The following is a 22724-nucleotide window of genomic DNA, read 5'->3' on the forward strand; positions in this document are numbered from 1 at the left end:
CTCTTTACACAAGTTGATTATTTCGTTGATACAAAGCTTTCGTTGCCAAATGTCAGATAGTTGGCCTCTATTTAAAGCAACGGAATGTTGGTATGTAAATATTTATCCTGATATCAGTACTTCTCAGTGGCTCTTCAGCATGGACACTAGTACAAGAGACTTGAAAAAGAAGTTTGATGGTAAATACATGAGATTGCTTCGTGTAGTTCTCAATCTTTCTAAGTAGACTCGTTAGCATGCCGGGCAAAATGCTGAGCGGCATTTCGTCCGTCTTTACGTTCTGAGTTTGAATTCCGCCAAGATCGACTTTACCTTTTATCCTTTCGGGGTTGACTTACCCTGTCCCCTGAAATTGCTGATCTTGTGCCCAAATTTGAAAGGCGGCGAGCAGGCAGAATCGTTAGCACGCCGGGCAAAATGCTTAGCGGCATTTCGTCTGTCTTTACGTTCTGAGTTTAAATTCCATCAAGGTCGACTTTGCCCTTCATCCTTTCGGAGTCGATAAAATAAGCACCAGTCGAGCACTGGGGTTGATGTAATCGGCTTACCCCTGTCCCCTCGAAATTGTTAGCCTCGTGCCAAAATTTGAAATCTTTCTTAGCAGCAACTCCTGCAAAGCAGCGACTGTATGACAGTCTACCTATCCTCACCCCGTAATCAGAGAAGAAAAAAAAAACACATTATGCAGGACACCGTTGGAGATGCAAGGATAAAATAACCAGCGATCGCCTTCTCTAGCTATCCACACACCGGGACATACAAGTATCAGCAGACCAAGTAGAGCGTATATCGATCAACATATGGGATATAGTGGATATTAGGTTGGAGATATGAAGGGCTGTTATTGGACATTGGGATATCTCAAAGAGATAGCTAACTAGATCCCGTTAGTCAAGTGCGCGCATGCACACACAAACACACATACATAAGGTACAAGTAGGCAGTTAACTAGTGGAGTTTTTTTTCTTTTTGCTTGTCTGTGTATAAAATACCAAATTGTTCTGACATAACGCACTAAATATAGAATAAAACAGTATTAATACTATTTACAATTGCAGGAAAGCTAACTATATATAGAGTATATAGAGAGAATATGAAGTATTATTTAATTTCCAAAAGCACTTTTCTGGTCACCCACACAACTATTAAACAACAGCAATAACCACAACAACAATGAGAATAACATTACATTTAGTAAAAGTAACATCTGTAGTTGTTCCAGAACAATGGCTGAATCCAAAACTGACAACCAGACCTACATACGGTGTCATGTGATCATACGAATGTGTGCTAAACAAAGACACGTTAAGTAACCAACTAACCTCGAGTTAAATCTAAATCGTTGCCCTATTGTCAACGAACATTGCAGATCTGTGGCAAAATTTAGGTGAGTCGAGTCTCCCGGTACAGTTTCGATTTCCATTAGGAAAGAAAGGTACGATTTTAGTTACAAATTTTGGAACAAGGCCTGCGATTTGGGAGAAGGGGTGAGTCGATTACATCGGTCTCCAGTCCTTGACTGATACTTATTTTATCGACCCCGAAAGGATGAAAGGCGAAGTCGACGGAATTTGAACTCAGAACGTAAAGACAGACGAAATGCCGCTAAGCGTTTTTACCCAGCGTGCTAACGATTCTGCCATATCACCGCCTTAAAGAAAAATATGTTTAAGGAAATAAAAATTAATTTGGTCAAAAGAGACCAACATCTTCCTTTATCCTTTGATTGATTTTATTCTTAACATTTACACCTGTCCAACAAATATATAATATCATATTTTATATATCCTTCCATATCCATGGCCCACGTGTATGTTAAAAAAGCTCGTTTTGCAACCACGCGGTTTCGGGTTCAGTCGCACTGCATGTGGAACCTTGAGCAAGTGTCTTCTACTATACCCTCGGGCTGATCAATGCCTTGAGTGAATTTGGTAGACAGAAACTGTGAGGAAGCCCGTCATGTGTGTGTGTGTGTGTAGGCGCGCGTATATGTGTAGTCTGTGTTTATGTTGTCTCCTTCTACGTATGACAACCGGTGTCTGTCTGGTTATGTCTTTGGTTCTGGCTTTGGGTAAAAGCAAATACAGGAAGATCTGTTAATTATGATTTTATTTTACATATTCTCCTCGCAGATTCACACACTTATTGCAGCAGTCCTTCAGTTTTTCTAAACCTGTAAAAGAACTCGAAAGGGAGGGCCTCTACCCAAGCCTTTCGCGACACCCTTTTCAGCACCTCCTCGTATATATATATATATATATATATATATATATATATGATAGATAGATAGATAGATATTATATATCACATATTGTATTGTACTATAATAACATCACTACCTTCATTTCCATCGCAAGTAATACTTCTACTTATGTAAGCAAAACCATAACAAACTGTGGCACAAAATACTACCTAAAAGCCTCCAAAAGCACAATGGTACCCCGTAAATATATAAAAGCTGAAACACTTCCAGAAAAGATCCGTAACCCAAAACGAACACTTCTGTGAGTCACATGTGAGCCATGGCCTATAACATGATTTCAGGTCTGAAGGAAACGGCCTATGCCCATTTTCGTCATCGCAGAGAAGCTTTGATGAGACTGTCAAAGAAAGAGAAAGAAAGAACCATTTTCATAAGCTTTTTGCAATGCCGCCTCCAATATTTGGAGAAAGTGAAAAAGGAACCACTAATAGCTTTATCTTCTGACTGGTTTCAAATTTTGGCACAGGGCCAGAAATTCCAGGGAAAGGGGTCGGTCGATTACGTACCAGTGCTCAACTGGTACTTAATTTATCCGAAAGGATGAAAGGCCTGACCCAAATGCTTCCGCCAACAGAGTAAAGTTTAGCTAATAGCAAGTGCCTACCCTAGAGTCATGTGATGGTCTGAAACTAAAAGGCGGCGACTAAGTGAGTCTATTATGAAATTAGTGGCGTGGCTGGAGTATTTGCCGCCCGGGGAAGTTCTTGAGTTTGCACCCCATCCCTTCCCCTATACAAGCGCATACACTACACACAAACGTGTCGTTTCTCCTCCTTAGCTATGTTACTGCACCCGAAAAAAAATAATAAATCAGCGTTCATCCGGCAAACTTTCGCATAGTCCCCTTGTCTCATTCACATCGGTTTGGGTCGTCTATAGACTATTTCAAGTAGAATGCACTTAATACACTTGCGCACAGAAGTATGCGATTAAGGGTTAAACCTAGAGCCAGGCAATAGCAAAGAGAACATCTGAACCACAAGGCGATGCATAGAGCCTTACTAGACTAGAGTCTAGAGTTCCTCACTTCTGCCATCAGTTACGTATGGTCTGAGATCCGTAGGGTAAATAGTCGCCGAAACTACAAAATTTGGTCCACAAGTTCAATTCATTGCCAAATGCTTTCATTTCATCTGTTTTTGTCAAAGATGTAGAAAAAATGAGCGTAACCAATGGCTTCGAAGATAAGTGATTTCTGTCTCTGCCACGATGATATTGGAAGGGGACTGTCTAGCCCTTCGATCTGCTAAATATCACTAAAAAAATTAACTTCCTACCATCGTAAAGAACGAACGACAATGTATGTATGCGAATATATATATATATATATATATATATATTCTACCTATGTATATATATCTTATCCCTATGTATGTATACAAATGCGTGTGTTCGTGTTTGGTTGAACAAACATGATAAATAGAGCTCAATACACACACACACACATTAACCAATAAAAAACTTGTTTAATAAGTAGTACGCACGAAACTTCTGGCCCTTGAGTCACTTTTATAACTTTCTGCCGATTAAAAATTATGCATGCATGTACGTGTGAACTATGGGCTACGTTTCTGAAAGTTTAGCGTTGCTTTTATGAAATCGATTTGGCAACCTTGTTAGAGAGTCTTTGACAGTGAACCAACGTTTCTTGGATTTATATACTACAACTGGCGATATAACTTATTAATTTCAAGAAAGAGGCAACCAAGAAGAGACTGAGTGGAGTGAGATTTTCTCAAGAACATCCACAATACAAGCAATGTGAAACATGTTACTCATGAGAATGAATTGGAGTGGAAACCGTCCCGTAGATTCGCTTCTTTGCAGTGTTTCTTTCCTACAACTTCGTTATTATATACGAGAGAACAAATGAACGCTTACGTAGTTACACGGCTTACAAGAAATAGCAGCCAAATTCCTTCAAATACGTCCGACCGTCTTAAAAAAAAAATAGCAACAAAGAGTGCATTAGGCAATGAATTTTCTGAAAACTAAAACACGGTTGGAAGACTTGATTATAAGTTCCTTTAGGTGTTACACAATAAGTGTTCTTTTCGTGCATCTTCCAGAAATTGTGCTGTTCACACCATTTGCGATTTTTTACGAAATACTTTCTAGTTTCATTAATGGTAGTTCTCGATATACAAACGACTCTTAATGTGTGGATGATTAAAGAAATAGTGAATAAAGATTTGATTTGGACACGAAATAAGGTTGACAAACCTAGGGTTAAACAAGAATAACAACAATCACATAGGCATAATATAAAACGAGCTTTGGATTACAGGAAACGAGATTTAAAAAAAAAAAAACACTGCGTGATTGTGTGGTAAGAAGCTTGCTTCCCGACCATGTGGTCTTGGGTTCAGCTCTACTGCGCAGCATCTTGGGCAAAGTGTCTTCCACTGTAGCTCCAGGCCGACCAAAGCCTTGGGTGCGGATTTGGTAGACTGAAACTGAAAGCAGCTAGTCAAGCACGTGCATGTATGTATATATAAGAAAGAGCGTGTGTGTTCGTTTGTCCCCCACCACTGCTTGACAACCGGTGTTGGTTTGTTTATGCTCCCATAACTTACCGGTTCAGCAAAAGGAGACCTTATGCTATCGTTCTATTTTTTTTTACCGAACTGCTAAGTACCAGGCTTCAAAAAATAAGTACTAGAGTTGGTTTGTTCGACTAAACCTTTCGAGACGGTGGCCCAGCATGGAAACGGTCCGAATGCTGAGACAAGTAAAAGATATTATCGTATAAGATGCATCGGTGACGTCACACAGACAAGGAATCGCCTGATGTTTACAGTATACTACACCAATGCTTCTTAAACTGGTGGTCTGCGAGACATCAGGTGCCGGTACGCGGCGAGTTTCCAGAAAAGAAACATAAAATGCTTATGAAATGCTTACGTAATATTGTATTATTTGTTTACAAAATAAATATACGATAAAATAAATTACCAACTTTTATTATATTCATTATACATATTGCTTCCGGAATAAATTAATATTACCGGTCCCTGGCACATGGGGGGGGGGGGGGACTGCCGGTACGCCACATCAGTTTGAGAAGCACTGTACTACATGGCTGAAGAGCCACATTTTCTATCTGGAGTATAAAACGAAACCCGTCTTAGGTACCGACAGACGGTAATTTAGGGTTGTTGTTTTTTTTTATAAAATATTCGGAGAAAATGTAAATGATGCTACATCACCGGTGTGTGTGTGTGTGTGTGTGTAATCTGTTCCATGTTCATGAGAGTGAAGTCAAGTGGTTCCAATTTGGTACGGAAACGTTAACACCATTCTAAATCCGATGGTTGTTGCATTTCTTTTCATGATTAAATCGATTTCATCTTGCTCTTTTGGTCACTAGACAGCAGCCATGCTGGAGCATCGCCTTGAAGAGTTTAGTTGATCAAATCCACTCCAGTGCTTATTCTGTTCTTGCACTTTTGACTGAACAGTTCTGTGCCATAGACGTAAGCACTCCAACGCTGGTTGCCAGGTAGCAAAAAAGACACCAACACAAAGACGTACCAACAATATGCATACAACGGACTTCTGCCCATTTCTTGCCGATCAAATTCACCCACAACGCATTGATCGGTCCGGGGCTATAGAAGATACCTTCTTGAGATTCTATGCTTTGGGACTGAACCTATACAATTACGAAACAAACTTCTTAAACCACGGTCATACCTGTATCTGGAACTTATTTTATCGACAATAAAATGAAGTGGCCGTTCTCTCAAAGATTTATCCTTCACCTATGGGCAAACAAAGGAGCTTCTACGTGGACACCCAATCTACTATAAATAACAACCAAATTTCCTCTCAAATCACATCTTATAGTCTTAGAAAGAGAAAAGACATATTAGATAACGTATTCGTGGGTGAACTATACTTGAAAAAAAATGTGATGGTCAAAGTTGGAATGCTTTTGATCATAGGTCTACTTATTCAGGACTGTTTTGGGTTGGGTCTGTCACGAGCCCTAGAACTCGTAAAGCGTTACCTGGTTTCCCTAGCGTGTAAGTGACTGAGATTATAACTTTCCACTCGTCAACGGGACGCCGGTTTGTCAAATGGTTGACTTCCCAGCTATTGGTGAATCTCATTTACAGTCGAATGAACCGAAGCAATGTGAAATGAAGTACTTTGCTTAACACACCGCACCATCCGGTTTTGAAACCACGATCTTGCGATCGTGAGCGCAACACATTAACTATTAGGCCATGCGATTTCCCTGCCAAGGATTAAAAAAAATCCCCATCGTTTTGTCTAAAATCTTAGCAGCCATTATTTATCACGATTATTTAACTGATCGAGCGGAATTTTCTCGTCAAACTAGATTGAATTTTTCTCAGATCTGACTGTTTGGTGCAAATTGTGGAGTTTGGAAGCAAAAACTTGGTTAGTACATCCGAAACCACGAAGTTTAGCAGTCAAGTAGAAAAAAAGCCATTGTCCCAAAACTTACAAGACCTGGTTAAAGGGTAAAGGCCCCGCCCCTTCGGTGATGACGGATCATGGGATTGCACCACCAAAGTTACCCTCCGAGGCATAAGTCTGGGCAAGGTTGTTTGGAAGACCAGCAGTCACCTATGCATACCAGCCTGCCCTCTCCACGCTACCGACGTTACCCAACGGAAAGGCTGATACAGTTTGGTACCAGTGACGTCGTAACTCACTTTTGCAGCTGAGTGAACTGGAGCAACGTGAAATAAAGTGTCTTGCTCAAGAACACAACCCGGTCCAGGAAACGAACTCACATGATTGTGAAACCCGATGTTCTAACCACTAAGCTAAGCACCTTCACAAGACATGGAAGGCATTAGCAAAACACAGTGCAAAAGAAACGAAAGAGACATGAAATTCTTCATGTCCATCTCTAAAAATCAATATTTAACAGAGAACCACATCCAATAGAACACTCCGTCTTTCGTTCACGAACTAACTTAATAAAAGGAAAGACGATGCTGCGAAGTTCAGGAGTTTGGATTAAGTGTTTATGAAGAAGAATCAAACTCAATTGAAAGATCTAACCTATCAGATGCAGTCCAAAACTCTTGAACTTAGTATAAATTTTAACAAGAACATCCAGAGAGCGAAAACCTCTGCCAAGGTAACACCAACGTCCTCTCAACGATTAGCCAGAGATGATTTTAAAATGAGAATATCTAAAATAAATTCAACTGCTCACACAAACGAGAATACTAAAAAAAAAAAAAAAAAAAATCAACCTGACCGCTCTCAAAAATTAAGAAAACAGGAAAAATACTCTAGAATCCTTGTCCGGAATCAGATTGATCCCCAAATCTAGTCAATTCGTGCCAGTCCCCAGGCCAAACATCTCTGAAAGTTTCATCGGAATCCATCAAGCGGTTCCTGAGATATCTTTGTCCGCGGACAAACACGACTGAAAAAACCTAGCATACGGGCTCAAAAAAAAAAGTAGACAAACATCTACACAACACAATGAAAGAGACCACTCAAGCTAACTTCCTCTAATTTTCACTTTTCTCCTTGCCTAACGCTCCCCAGGTGCTGTGATATGTTCCCCAACAATGACCTTCAATCTGCAAGTTAGTCTCCATAAAATCACATCCTGTCGTTATAAAAAAAACTTTTATATCTGTCTAAAGACAGGATAGTCACAATTGGCAAGTTTTTCAACACAATTTTTCTCGACCAAGACCTGACCTTTGGCAATAACATCAACTATTTTCAATTCTCAACCTATCCCTTTTACAGTTAGTAACTTTGCCTTTCACCCTTTCAAGGAAGATAAAAATTTTTAAATTACATAGGCCCAGGAGTGGTTGTGTGGTAAGAAACTTGCTTCCCAACCACATGGTTCTAGGTTCAGATCCAGTGTGTGACACCTTGGGCAAGTGTTTTCTGCTACAGACTCAGGCCAACCAAAGCCTTGCGAGTGGATTTTGTAGACAGAAACTGAAAGAAGCCCGTCGTGTATGTGTGTATTATATATATATATATATATATATATATATTTGTGTCTTTCCACCATGGCTTGACAACCGATGCTGGTGTGTTTATGTCTCACTAACTTAGTTTGGCAAAAGAGAGAATAAGTACTAGGCTTACAAAGGACAAGTCTTGGGGTCGACTTCTTTGACTAAAAAGGCGGTGCTCCAGCATGGCCACAGTCAAATGACTGAAACAAAGTAAAAGAGTACTAATCTGGGGTGGTGAACTAGCAAACAAGACCAGGTGTACTATATAATTCCGCTCCTACACCATCTTGAAATTTTTTAACCATTTCCGAAACAATCCTGATATGCACAACTCCATATTCACTGTACCAACAGATCACAATGAAAATTATTGGGTTTGATATGGATTAAAGTCAGCTGTTAAGCAATAATAGATTTTTTTATAAAGTTGCCGGTTTACAAATTGTTTTCAACTCTAAATCATTACCTCAGAAGCTTGTGTGATGCTTGCTTCAACTACAAAGGTTGACAGAGGTAACTTTAAACCCATCAGCCTGATCTAAACAACAAAGGAACCTGTACACGTTCACTTAATCTGCTAGAAGTAACAGTAAATCCCTCAAATCATAACATGAAAATAATATTTTATAACAGTTCTAGATACACAATATCAGAAGGAAAAAAAAAAAAAGATATAAAGGGCTAGAATACCCTTTACCTCAAGGGTTGTTAAATCAGGAAGTGACCTGAGAGTTAAAAAAATCACCCAAACCTGGCTTTGAATTAAGTCCCCACCATCGATCACAAAATTCTTTTCCCTTTCTACAAGACTTGTCAGCACATTTCTCATTGTTGGGGATTCAAAGTTTCTACTGGTGATATGGTTCTGAAACTAAGAACATTGCAAACATGCTTCCTAAAAGCAGTTCAAAGTTCGCTAAGAACAAAATATAGGACTCCAATTCTAGGACATCAAAGTTTGTAGTTAATAGTGTCATAGAGTAAGATAAGCAGATTCCTGGGAGTCAAATCTGTGATAAAGTCTCAGAGACTAGTGTGGTTGCCCTTTATTTCTTATTGAAACTAACTTTTGTAACTATTGCTTCTTAGAAAAGAATCTAGAATGAAATTAATTATACATCCTTGCATTAAACATTTGTTTAAATGGAGTATGTCCGTGACAAAGAAAAGCTATCAGTCCATTTGTCACAAGTATGTTGTATAGCTTGGGAAGGGTAAGGTGAATGCAATGTCAACCAAAGTTTCATAGTCCAGTTAACTCACAAAGTCTCAGCAAGCATCAGAAATTTGAATTTCAAACAAGATTAGTATTTTAGCTCTTAACCTGTGAATTACAAGTACAATATACCAGAATACCTAAAGCTACTGGAGGGCAACATATGTATCTTGTTTAGAAGTCAGACAGAGAGGGGAAGGGGTATTTTCGTTTTGGGTGCTATTAAAAATCTTATACATCACAGGTGACCCAAGATAAACTAAACTCAGAAAGTTCAAGATAAATTAGTCTAAGCAAAAGACACATCTGATAAGAAAAAATTTAGAATACAGTGTTTGTTCTCAAGATTTCTTTAAAGGACACTAGTATTTATGAGTATCTCACTTCATCTGAACTAATAAAAAGGTTGCTAGGCAGTGGAATTAATTCTTGACCACTAATTGTCCAAGTGATATAGAGTAATGAATCAGACAATGCAGACATTAAAAGATGTAACTTCAGATATTAATATTAAGACGTTATGCAAACATTTAACAAATCTTTTCTCCTGCTATTACCCAAACATTAGTCTTTAAACCTGCCACCCTTAACAATTGTCAGTTTATAGAACTTGATAAGCTAAGACAAATAAAGCACAAAATCTGAATAGCAAAATTGTGAAGAGGTCAAGCTATTTAAGAGTACTGTATGCAGCTAACTTAGATTGCTTGTTAGCATAAGCTTGTCTATCAAGTCAGTTATTAAACTGATCACCTCAATGATATTCCTTGTGCAAGACTATACAGGAAATTAACTACTAAAAGTAAATCATTTAACTCCATTGACCTCAATCCACTCAAGATGGCCTTAGCTGCGATATGAAAACTGTTTTGAAATATCAATCTTCAAGTTTAAGCCTTCTTTAATAATTATAAAGAATGTCAAATTCTGTTTCAGACACTAGCTCAAGATCAGAGAGGTTAGTTGTTTTACTAAATGTTTTGTGGACAGAGAACTTCATTATAAATATGGCCACAAAAGGATAAAGTAGACTTGTTTGAGACAAATATACTTACCACCAGGCAGACTATGTATAGGTAGATCACCTCACCTACCTGCTATCATCCATTAAAGAAACTCCTTTTGGAAATATTGTCCATATGGAGGAATGTGGTACTGCTTTCCCAATACACAGCTGCAAAAATGTAACACACTAAAAAGCCATAAGTTTAAAAGAAAAACTGCTCTAATAGATCCAGTAATTAACCTTTGAACCTCCAAGACTATAAGATGGTGAAGAACAAGCTGTTTGGTTTCCATTTTCTAATTCAAAATCCAGTTAATGTAAGTTGAAAAAAGCTAAACCATAGCAATCTTTCAAACAGGCTCCAAGTTTCAAATTTGATGTCTTTCGCAATAATTCCAAATAAATTGAACATGTACAAATTACATTAATAGGCAGCAGAAACCATGCCAAAACAGACCAATTGATCCTGGGGCAGCTCTCCAGTTGGCCAACTCCCATCAAACCATCCAACCCATGCTAGCATGGAAAATGAATGTTTAAAGTTGATGCCACGACAGTGAATAAAGTTGCTGCATGTGATTCCTCTGAAAAGGTTTCTTTTGTACTTTGTCACATGAATTAAAAAAACATTGGTATTCTACTACAATATATATTTTACAGATTTAAATCTCCAAATTACTCACTCTCTAAAGTGATTTAGCAGGATTGACATTTTCATCTGTCTGTACAAAAAGTGACATACAATTTTAAATACACAAGAACAGTCCAAGTGTTGCCAGGACTCAAACAAAAATTGCTTACAGTACAAGCTACAAATTTTTGTTTATGCATTTTATATTACAAAAATATAATCCTAACCTGTATATCCATAATGTCCTATGAAGCTTTTTCCCTTTGAAAGACTTGAGAATAATCTGGAAACAGAAGCCTTGTGCAACTAAACTAATTTGTTCCATTTCTGGCTATTCACTGTTCTGCTATAAAACAGATCCATTTTTTTTCTTTTACAAACTGGTAGGTGAACTTTGGCCAGGAATCACTGAAACACTGGTAATGTTATATTCCTCAGTACTGGTACCTATCCATTCATCCTGTCAGGCTTCTAAAATGTAAAAGACTTGCATGTAACAAATTTAATCATCTTTTAACATCCACCTTCCATACGACCATGGATTGGATGATTTGAAAAAGGGTTCATGGACGGGATCAAGCTCCAGTGTCTGCTTTGGCAGGGTTTCTGTATGTGAAAGCGCTTCCTAATATTGACTTTATGGAGTGTAGTAAGACCTTTCTTTTTGCATTTGTAGCACCAGCACTAGTGAGGTCACCATGTAGCTTGCAAGACTGAAGCTGCATTTCAACTGAGTGATACTACAATGGTGAGAGAGAAAGGCTTTATTCTAGGTGACGAGGTTCCTAGTTGTAGAGAAATTAAAAGCTATTTAAATTTAATTCCAACTAAACATCAAGGTTTTTCATGTCCCTCACTCAAATTGTTCCCTTTTGCAAACATTTGAGGATGATTGGTACATCCTATTTGCAAGGAAAATGGAAAATTCTCAAAAGTTTGACAACTGTCCAATTTAAACTAAATATCAAAGATTAATATTCAAAATTTCTACATAGATACAATAGTAATTATGTGCTTGTGTGTTCTCACACAAAGTAATTGCTTCATAGCCAAGTGGTTTCAAATTCTATGTTAGTTCTACTAGAGTCTTTTCCCACGAGTAGAATTGGATAAACTACATGGAAGCTCATAACATGTGCCTGTACGTGTTTGTGCAAAATACTAACATTCCAGAACTTCATTTGTTAACAGGCAAAACGGAAACCTCGTGTTTACCTTCTCTGTTGACATGACCAGCTGTTCTGAGCTTTTCAAGCTTAGTGGAATAAAGAAATCTTTACTTCAAAAACAGATAAGAGTTGATGACAGGTAAGGTATCTATGCATAAGATGCTACCCCAAAGTAAGTTTCTGTTTATGCTGGTATGAAGAGATGGACAAAACAAATGAACAAGCAATAATTCTTGACAAAAAGCTTTAGCATCTATTCAGGTTACCAGAAAAACCATCTAAATTATCAATTAACATCCCTTTCTCCATGCTGTCATGGGCTGGAAGATTTGCCAAGAACTGATGAGCGAAGCTCCAGAGTTTTGGCGTGGTTCCTACAGATGGATGCCCCTCCTAATGCCAACCACTTTGCTGAATGCACCAGGTGCTTTTTCCACATCAGCACCAGCGAAGCTGCCAAGTACTCACAAGACAGGACAACTGACCCTTCAGTGGAAGAATAGAATTGAAAGGTGTGAAGGCACAATAGAACAGGAGCAAGTGTCTTCCTGAAGAGGTAAAAAACACGAGATTTCAAAAACATGAAGAAACAAAATGCAAAACCAATCAACTGGGATGCTATGAATTAATGGATCAACCTAAATTAGCATGTGTTTATATGTCCTCTTGGATACTAATCACATGTGCAGTCATTTCCATAGCAACTGTTTGGCACTTCAATCACTATAGCTGCTTCTTTTGGTCATGATGGAACACTGCCTTGAAGGATTTGGTCAAACAAATTCACTGCAGGGGGTTACTTTTTTTAAGCCTGGTACTTATTCTATTTGTTTTTCTGAACCACTAAGTTCCAGAGAAGCAATCAATCCAACTGTCAAGTAGTGAAGAGAAATATGACGAGCTTCCTCAGTTTCCATCTACAAAATTCGTGTGAGACTGGTTGGCCTAGGGCTATGGAAGCTACTTGCTCAAGGTGCCATACAGTGGGACAAACCTCAAAACCACCTGGATGCAAAGTGAGGCTAACCACACAGCCTTGATAACGCCTATGTAAAAAAAAAAAAAAAAACTAATGAGAACATGTCATTTGCAAACTCTTAAATCTTCGACTAGATGTCTCAGCAGTTAATGATCAAAAATGTGAGTACTTGCTTTAAATCCATTCAACTTGGACAAAGTGAAAGATGTGAAGTATGCAAGTGTATATTCAGCTACAGTGGCTTTTGTAATCACAGATGGGGAAAGTGGTTGTGTGGTAAGTAGCTTGCTTACCAACCACATGGTTCCAGGTTCATTCCCACTGTGTGGCACCTTGGGCAAGAGTCTTCTACTATAGTCTCAGGCCGACCAAAGCCTTGTGAGTGGATTTGGTAGATGGAAACTGAAAGAAGCCCGTCATATATACATGTGTTTACCTCCCTGTAACTTAGCGGTTCGGCAAAATGGACTGCCAGAATAAGTCCTGGGGTCGATTTGCTAGACTATGGCAGCAGTCAAATGACTGAAACAAGTAAAAGAGTAAAAAAGAATTTTAGAAAATAGAATGAAAATGGCTGGTTGACTAAGAGACTTGCTGCACAGAATATAATTAAAGAAGCAGGACACCGGAGCAGATGAAGGTTATAGATATATATATATATATATATATATATATATATAGCTGATCTGATGTACTTGTTAGATACCATAAGTTAAGAAAAATAAGCTAAGTGTTTATCTAGTCCAATTTAAACATTCAGGATCTATACTTAGCTGTATAGTTGTATGTATGATTAGGGAGCTTGTTTTGAGGTATGTGGTTCAAGGTACAATTTCAATGTGTAGACACTTAACTGGTGCCTTCTGCCAGAGCCAGCTGACCAATGCCTCACGAGTGAAATTTGGTAGATGGAAACTGGAAGAAACCAGCCACATGTGGTTAAGAAGCTTGCTTCCTAACCATGTGGTCACAGGCCCAACCTCATTGTGGAACCTAGGGAAAGCGTCTATAGCTTGAGCTGATTTAGATGGAACCCGAAAGAAGCCCATGTGTATGTGTGAACCCTAGTATGACATGTGATGGTTGTAAACGAGCATCATATGTTCATTTTCAGTCCACAAAGAACATGTCTGCCCATGGGGAAATATTACCTTGCCTAAAACAGGTGAAGGTCAGTAATAGGAGGGGCATCAAGCCATGGACAAACTACCTCAACAAATTCCATCCGATCTATGCAAGCATGGAACTGCATTTATATAATCCCATTTTCTCAACACATGTACACAAAAGTTCATGTCTTGTTTACAATCCTTCACAAAAGGATGTCCAGTTATTGAACTGCTTGTTGTTTGGAAGATTAAGTTGATGGAAATATAATACTGGGGAAACAAATAACGGTTGGCAATGGGGAAGCACATCTACCCAATAAGAAAAAATACTTGCAACAAAGTTTCCTCGTAACTCACGTGGATATCAAAAAATATTTCACTTTACTGTGCACATGGCTTTGGGCTCAGTCCCACTGTATAGCATCCTGGGCAAGTGTCTTTCACTATAGCCCTGGTATGACCAAGACCCAAGTGGCTTTGGTAGACAGACACTGAAAGAAGCCCATTTACACACACACACGAGAGGTGTATATGCACGAGTGTATCTCCCCATCATGATATCACAAGTGCGACCTAATCATTTCTAGTCTTCAGCAAAAACATGCCTGACCATGGGTAAATAAGATCCTTGCTCAGGAATGGGTTAAGGTTGGCAACTAGAAGTGAATCCAACCATAGAAAATCTGCCCCAAATTCCGATTTATGCAAGCATAGGAAAGGAGACATGAAAATAAACAGAAAAATTCTTATTACATGGAAGTGAAAGTTTTGAAAAGGAGAACACGGTAAAAGAAATGTAAGCTCAACTCCTTCAGAAAGCCATTCATGCAGACAAACTAAAATATTCTTTTCCAATATCTCTGAAAAATTACTCATATTTGACTAAATATGAGAACACTAATAGCTTACTCAGGACTCCAGTGTTGGGAAAACTAACGAATAGTAGTAACTAGACTGCCAAACATGCACTAGTAAACTAATTGTATAACTATGCTTGTTTGTGTGTGTGTGTGTGCACGTGTGTATATGTTTATATTAAAAAAAATGAAAAATTACTTCACAAAAAAAAATTTATTGCATAAATATTGGCTCAAATGGCACCTGAGAATGTTGTAAGTAGAAGAGATTAGGTAAAAAAGACAATAACAAAAGATGTTTATGAGGAAATATTTGCATATTATCCTGAAATAAAATATAATTATAGGCAGAAGAATCAATCAGCAGACAACATGGTTTGCGGTGACTTGTAATGGAATCCTTTGAAACAAATATAACAGCAGCATGGTAATCTCTGTCACTGTAGCACCAGAGAGAACTTATTTGATCAGTACACATCTAGGTCTTTTGTTTATAGCATTAGTTATTCTTGTCAGAGGAGAAGGGAGCATAAAAAGAGAGAATGAAAGGACAGAAGAAAGGTATTTAGGATCCATTAGGTTGCTGCAAGCAGAATTTCTTAATGAGTTTCTTAGATGTTTGTGCTGGAAGTTAAGCTATGTACTTAGAAACATTTCCTATGGACGATAGATGGGCCAGATTCGTCATATTCTTGCTTGCTAATCCACATCTGTTGGAAGGTGGACAGAGAAGCCAAGATGGAGCCACCAATCCATACAGAGTATTTACGTTCTGGTGGAGCAATGATCTTAATCTTCATAGTGGGTGGTGCAAGGGCACTGATTTCCTTCTGCATACGGTCAGCAATACCTGGGTACATTGTGGAACCACCGGACAATACAGTGTTGGCATACAGATCTTTCCTAATATCGACATCACATTTCATGATTGAGTTGTAAGTGGTTTCATGAACACCAGCAGCTTCCATACCAATGAAAGATGGTTGGAACATAGCTTCTGGGGCTCGGAATCTTTCGTTGCCAATAGTGATGACTTGTCCGTCAGGTAATTCATAACTCTTTTCCAAAGATGAAGAGGAGGCTGCAGTCTGCATTTCCTGTTCGAAGTCCAGAGCAACATAACAGAGCTTCTCTTTGATGTCGCGGACAATTTCCCTCTCAGCAGTAGTGGTGAAAGAGTAGCCACGTTCGGTTAAGATTTTCATCAGGTAATCTGTCAAGTCACGACCAGCAAGATCAAGACGCATGATAGCATGAGGCAAGGCGTAACCTTCATAGATGGGGACAGTGTGGGTGACACCATCACCTGAATCAAGAACAATACCTGTGGTACGACCGGAAGCATATAAGGACAATACAGCCTGAATAGCCACATACATGGCGGGGGTGTTGAAGGTTTCGAACATAATTTGGGTCATCTTTTCTCTGTTGGCCTTGGGGTTAAGAGGAGCCTCAGTCAACAAGACAGGGTGCTCTTCGGGTGCAACTCTCAACTCGTTGTAGAATGTATGATGCCAGATCTTTTCCATATCATCCCAGTTGGTAACAATACCGTGTTCAATGGGGTACTTCAAGGTAAGAATACCTCTCTTGCTTTGAGCTTCATCTCCGACGTAACTGTCTTTTTGTCCCATTCCAACCATTACACCCTACAAAGAAAAGTAAAAAGTGTTAGTATTCAAAGGAATTGAAAATGCTTTAAAAAATATACGAGTAACATCAGAAGAATGAGGTTAGAATATGTCTAATGCACAGAATGTATTTATTTCTAGAGGAATTTATCCACTTTAGTCATTTAACTGCAACCATGTCAGGACAGTTGCTTAAAGAACCATTCAATCTTACACGTTTTAGTCAATCAAATGTGAACGAAAGACATCAGATCTAATGCATGAGGTAGACTGTTCTTATACATTTCATTGAATTTGCCACGAGGGCAGTACATAGAGTAGCTGCGGGCCGGACGAAGACAATGAGATGAGATGAGATGAATGATAAGCACGACGATATTAATGGGAGAAGACAAAAGCCGTCCGCCGAACTCTGCTTCTCTAAAACACTGTAGTTTTATAAATTAAACAAATTAACAAATTGAGGCTATAAATCTCTTATTTCACAATTTCATTAAGTCCTTGAACAGAAGCAGACCCTTCCCATACATACCAAGAACCAGAGTCGAACCTGCAACAACGTTGCAAAGGGAACTTCTATTCACCAGTAGGAAAAGGACCAGAGAGCCTCTACATGGCTAGTTTTGTTGGAAACAGCCAAGCCTCTACCCTACAAATCACGTATCGTAAAAGGAGGAAGGGATGAATTAGGACACTTGAAAGTGACAAGCCTTAGATTATGAAGAGTGTGCTCAATCAGAAAAGAGGTGTTTGTGGAACACATCTCGATCGGTTAGCTTCGTTTTATAGACTGAAACAATCAGAAAAAGGAACTTGGGACTGAAGATCCACTTGGAGCATCAGTTTGCAACTGAACATTCTGGAGTGCAAACATATCTATCATACATGAACAATCAGTGTACAACCCATTTGAAAGTTCAATTAAAAATTCACTGATCATGTACACTTCTATTGTAAGATGGGCAACAGCCTTTAGAATTTTATTCACTACAGTTTTATCTGATCACAAAAGGCGTGTAGTTTTCGCTTTTTGTCAACTTAGCTGTGTTGGGATTTAGTTCAGATTGAGGATGTAACGACGCGGCGTCGTATAGCAGTCAAGGACACAGCTGACGTCAAACGAAATTTTAGACAAGGAGAATTGATATTAGATGGAAGGAAAGAAGGAAAAAAAAAACAGCGACAAATCAGAAACGGACGTTTTTGCTATAGGACACAAACAGAAAAAAAAAAACTACTTTTGTGTTGCACGAAGTATACCAGAAATATAAACCGGCAAAATAGTCATGTGGATTCTCAGAAACCATGTTACAATGGCAATCAGTTTGTCAGAGTAAACTTTTACTGTTACATCCCTCTTTTGCAACGGACATAAAATTCTAACTCAAAAGTTAAGGAGCGACAGAAATAGTTTCGAAGTTTTTCGAAGATAAATTAAATTCCAAACAATATAAACCAAAAGAGATTCTGCTTGCTTTTAAACTTTATGGATGGAGAGAGGGTAGGTGGGGGGAAGCGCACGAAATTTGATCTACCAATGAACATGCAGCGACACCCCTCTCTCTGACGCTATACAAAACAGGAACAGAACCACTGCTGAAGCAGCAGCTACAAATGAATGAGGCGGTGGTAGGTAGAATCGGTTCAAAGAATAACGGGGAGGTACCGTAAGCCCACCACTACTCCGTACAGACAAGAATGCCAAATTCGAACTTACTGCAGGTTGAATGATCGTGTTATACACTATAAAAAAAAACTTCCGATCAAGGAAAAATGGTAATTTGTGATGCTTATATCTTTGAAAGAAAGCGGTAAGCATTTAGTAGGCGTAGTCTGCGATTTCAGACTAATTTCGATTGGAGTTAATTTACACTGAACCACCCACCCCTTCCTTCTAGTTAAGACCACTCATGAATTTTGAGAACTATGAGCTTTAAGCGGAGCAAGAATTCATAGCTGTGACACTAACAAACTGAAGCCGATGGCAGCGAAAAATTTATCGAAAAGTTCTAAAAAGAATTCGAGAAAGGGGGAAGTAATAATTTTGAAAGAATTAAAAATCTTAAATGTGAACGATTCCAAGCATCAATTCGAATAGCATCAATTTCTAATGTTAGTAGGTGGCGAAATGTGAAGTCAAATTCTTCGGAGCAAGAAAAAACAGGCTCGTAACAAGACTCGATCGACTACACCCAAGATTGTGGATTGATCGTCATTATCACCAAAATTAACGTTACTATTTAAATGAAGCTTAAATTTAGGAATGGAAATTACGAAAACTAGATTTGTCTTATTTAAAATTCGGGAATATAATTCGATAGTTTGTGAAAGGATTTTGTAACGATATCGTGCTTAAGCAAAGTAGTTCCAACCGAGAACTGAATCCCAATAACTTATTCTCGGTTCATACAGGAAAAATTCGGTTTTATTCCACTATCAACCACAATTAGCAAGATTCTTGGGCGTTTACACTTTCGTACAAGGGAGGTCACACATATCTCTCCAAGTGTACAGTTAATTCATTGACCGTAAGCAAGATTAGTCCTCAACTTTGACAATGAACCTAAAGAGTTCTAAAAAATTTTTTAATCAATCGATCTGTCAGATAAAGTAAAAATGCCTACTCAAACTTATTTCAAATGGCATTAATATCATGGATCCAATAACTTATTACAAATATAACAATTTCATTATTCAGACGCATGACGTCCTCTTAAAATGTGGAGAGCGATACAGATGCGGTTTCCTCTTAAGAAATTGTTAGCACAGAACCATTAATCATCGTGAATTGGGTTCAATATTACCGTCATTGACATACAGAAAAAAAAAACCCTTAAAATATATATTCCAAAAGGTGGTCGAGGACTATTTATCTAACGTGTCGTTTCCGTTCTAAGACGGTGAAAAAAATTAAATTGATGTTCACATCATTCATAAAGAGGAACTAGAAAGTGCTTTTAATTTTTTTAATGTGAAAAAAAAAAAAAAAAAAAACCCCACCTTCACATAACGGAATTTAATTTGCATTTTTAACGCAAGTCCGTAGAAAGGGGAGCAACTTCTAAGTAGTATAGTCTTATCTAAAGCAGGTCTACATTTTGTCGATTTGGCTGTTCAGCACAAGAGGATATTGTCAAATTGAGGGGAAAAAAAAATTCATGATTTGGTCTCGTTTGAGATAAAGAGACATTTACTGAAAATAATAGCCGGCAGGCAGTAACGCTAGCCAAGCAAGCAGCTGGCGGGGGTCGGTGGTGAAAAAAAATCTTTCGTTACACATCAGAGAACGCAGTCAGCAGAAAGCTTTCTATAAAACGAGATGGGGGGGGGGGGTTAGGTGAGGGTGTTATAGACTAAAATGAGCGAATAGCAAACAGCCGGTGGTTGCCACTTTGAATGGGAGGAAGCGTGCGCGCGCGAATGTGTGCGTTCGTGCATGCGCGCACGTGGGGGGAGTATTTGTGGTAATGCATGTAGAACGAAGCGGAGCTAATTTCCTTTGTTCGATAAAAAGGTAGTTTCATATTATAATGAAAAATAAGACGCACAATACACTTTTGAACCCTACATTCAACCGGGCTGTTTTTTTAAGGCAATTTCTTCGATTTTCTGAATTTACATACAAAAAACTTTCCAAAAACAAAAAGAAAAAAACACTTGTTTTTTGGCTTTCAAAATTTTCATTTGCAAAAGCTGAAATTGAATTCTAAACCGGTTATGGGCGAGAATAAGAGACAGCTTAAATATTAATGCCGCGGCAAGCTAAGGCGGTCCTGCATAAATTAAGCTATGAGCCCTCGATGTTCTAATTTACTCGTAACGAAAGGGGTTTTCATCATAGTTTGTCTCGCACCTTGCGGATTCGCATTTTTTTTTTTCCACAGAAAAATTTAAGTTCGAGAATTATCAAGTAACTGAGAATTTTTTTTTCGTGTGTTTGCGAGAGAACGTACAACTGTAATGTCCACTTCAAATATACATAACGAAATTAATAATCAAGAAATGAAAAGAAAAAAAATAGCACACGAAGGACGGGTGCCTAGATTACAGGAAAAATTTGAAAATCAAGTTTCTTTTTTTTCTATTGGTGGTGTGGAGTCTCAATATCAAAAATATAAAAACCCGAATTAGGACAAAATAAAAAAAAAATTCCGGCCGCTTAAACGTCGTTTCAATCAGAACTCCGCCCTCCATCTAAATTGCATTTATTAGGGAAATAAAGAGAATTCGCTAACCTCAAGTAGCAATATAATTAAAGAATCATAGCTTTAATATAAATTTACTTATATAAGTAAATTTATATATACTGTGTGTGAGATTATTAAATTCAGATTTACTCGATGCAATGAGATGGGAGAATTTAGAGATTTTTTATTTATTTTTTTTATTTTTTGTAAAATAAAAACCTTCAAAATGTTTTCAATAAACTATGGGAATTGTCAAAATAACGTTTTCCCTTTGACCGGTTAGTGAATAGAAATAAAAAGCACACATACACAATAAAAAAAAAAATCTCATATCCATGTTTCGAAGAACAGGTTTAGTGGCTTACGTATGTTATGCATGTATATTATATAGACACCCACAATGCGAACCGAATCAGATTCATTGAAAATCTTACCGGCGCGAGATAAATCAAAGTGAATACCAAATCGAATGATTTAAAATAAAGTTGCACTAATCCAGTATAAGTATAGTAATTTAAAATTAAATTTAAGATATCGAATTATAATATTTTAAGTGAAGAAAAGAAATCTGAGTTAACTGCTGAAAATGGATATAAAAAATTTCAATAGTAAATTAAATACCTGATGTCTGGGACGACCAACAATGGAAGGGAAGACAGCTCTGGGGGCATCGTCGCCGGCAAAACCAGCTTTGCACATACCAGATCCATTGTCAATTACGAGAGCAGCGACTTCATCATCCATGGTGTATTAATATTTGTTTTTAAATGCCCGAAAAAGAATTGGAAAAAACCGGAGAAGGCTTGAATTTTTCTATGCTCTTGTCAAAAAATAGGTACTGCCTTTGAAATGCAGGAGAAAAATGGCGCGAGCAAGATTTGGCGATGTGGTCGCTGCGAGAGAGCGCTACAGACTGACTTGAGTGACGTCTCCTCAAACACTAAGCCGATATTTCCTTTATATGGAAGTTGAATTCTCGTGATGCTTAGCTGAAGGAGTGGGGGTGGTGGTGAGACAAGGCAGTTAGGGACATTCAAGTAATTAATAAATTTATATGTGTCCCTGAATATCTTTTATATATATATATATATATATATATATATATATATATAAATATTTTATACATAAATTTATAAACACATATATTTATATATATGCAAATATATCATAAATATATATATATAGATATACTTAATTTTTACATGCATAAAATGTATGTAAATAACAAAAGTAAAAAAATAAAACAAAATATCAGTGACAGATGATAGCAAGGGGGGGGGAGAGATGGAGACGTGATGTCGGATAGAGGAGTAAACTGGGGGAGGGGGATGAATTTGTTAGAACAGTAGTAGAATTAAAGTTGCTTCATATAGCACCCAGATGCTAAGAATTTTTAGTATATTGTAACTGAAGCAAGAATATTCATAGTAGCTGCCATTCTGCCAACGTGTATGTCTTATTATTATTTATATATATATATATATATATATATATATATATATATTTATTCAACCACCGAGTTCGAATCTCATTTTTGTTTTTAAAGTTTCCGTTCCCTCCTCCCATATTCTTGACCCGTCTGTTTTTTTTATATATATATATTTTAGGAAATAACCTAAGTGACAAATATAAAACTTTAATGTAGAATCTACACATGACAGCCATCTTAGCAAGCTATTTAAGATAAAACCGAACAAGGGA

At 37.8% G+C, this 22724-nt stretch overlaps 1 protein-coding gene across 1 annotated transcript; it reads right to left on the reverse strand.

Moving 5' to 3' along the window:
• Positions 1-15404: 15404 nt before the first annotated feature.
• On the reverse strand, positions 15405-21958 carry LOC106876804 (actin, cytoplasmic). Its single transcript, XM_089354890.1, has 2 exons — positions 21645-21958; positions 15405-16854 (listed from the first exon to the last, which is right to left on the reverse strand). The coding sequence occupies exons 1-2, from the start codon at positions 21765-21767 to the stop codon at positions 15850-15852; spliced, it is 1128 nt and encodes a 375-aa protein (XP_089211016.1). The 5' UTR covers positions 21768-21958; the 3' UTR covers positions 15405-15849.
• Positions 21959-22724: the final 766 nt, after the last annotated feature.

The sequence above is a fragment of the Octopus bimaculoides genome, chromosome 7 (genome assembly GCF_046866305.1).
Source record: "Octopus bimaculoides isolate indiv1 chromosome 7, ASM4686630v1, whole genome shotgun sequence".
Lineage (NCBI taxonomy): Eukaryota > Metazoa > Mollusca > Cephalopoda > Octopoda > Octopodidae > Octopus > Octopus bimaculoides.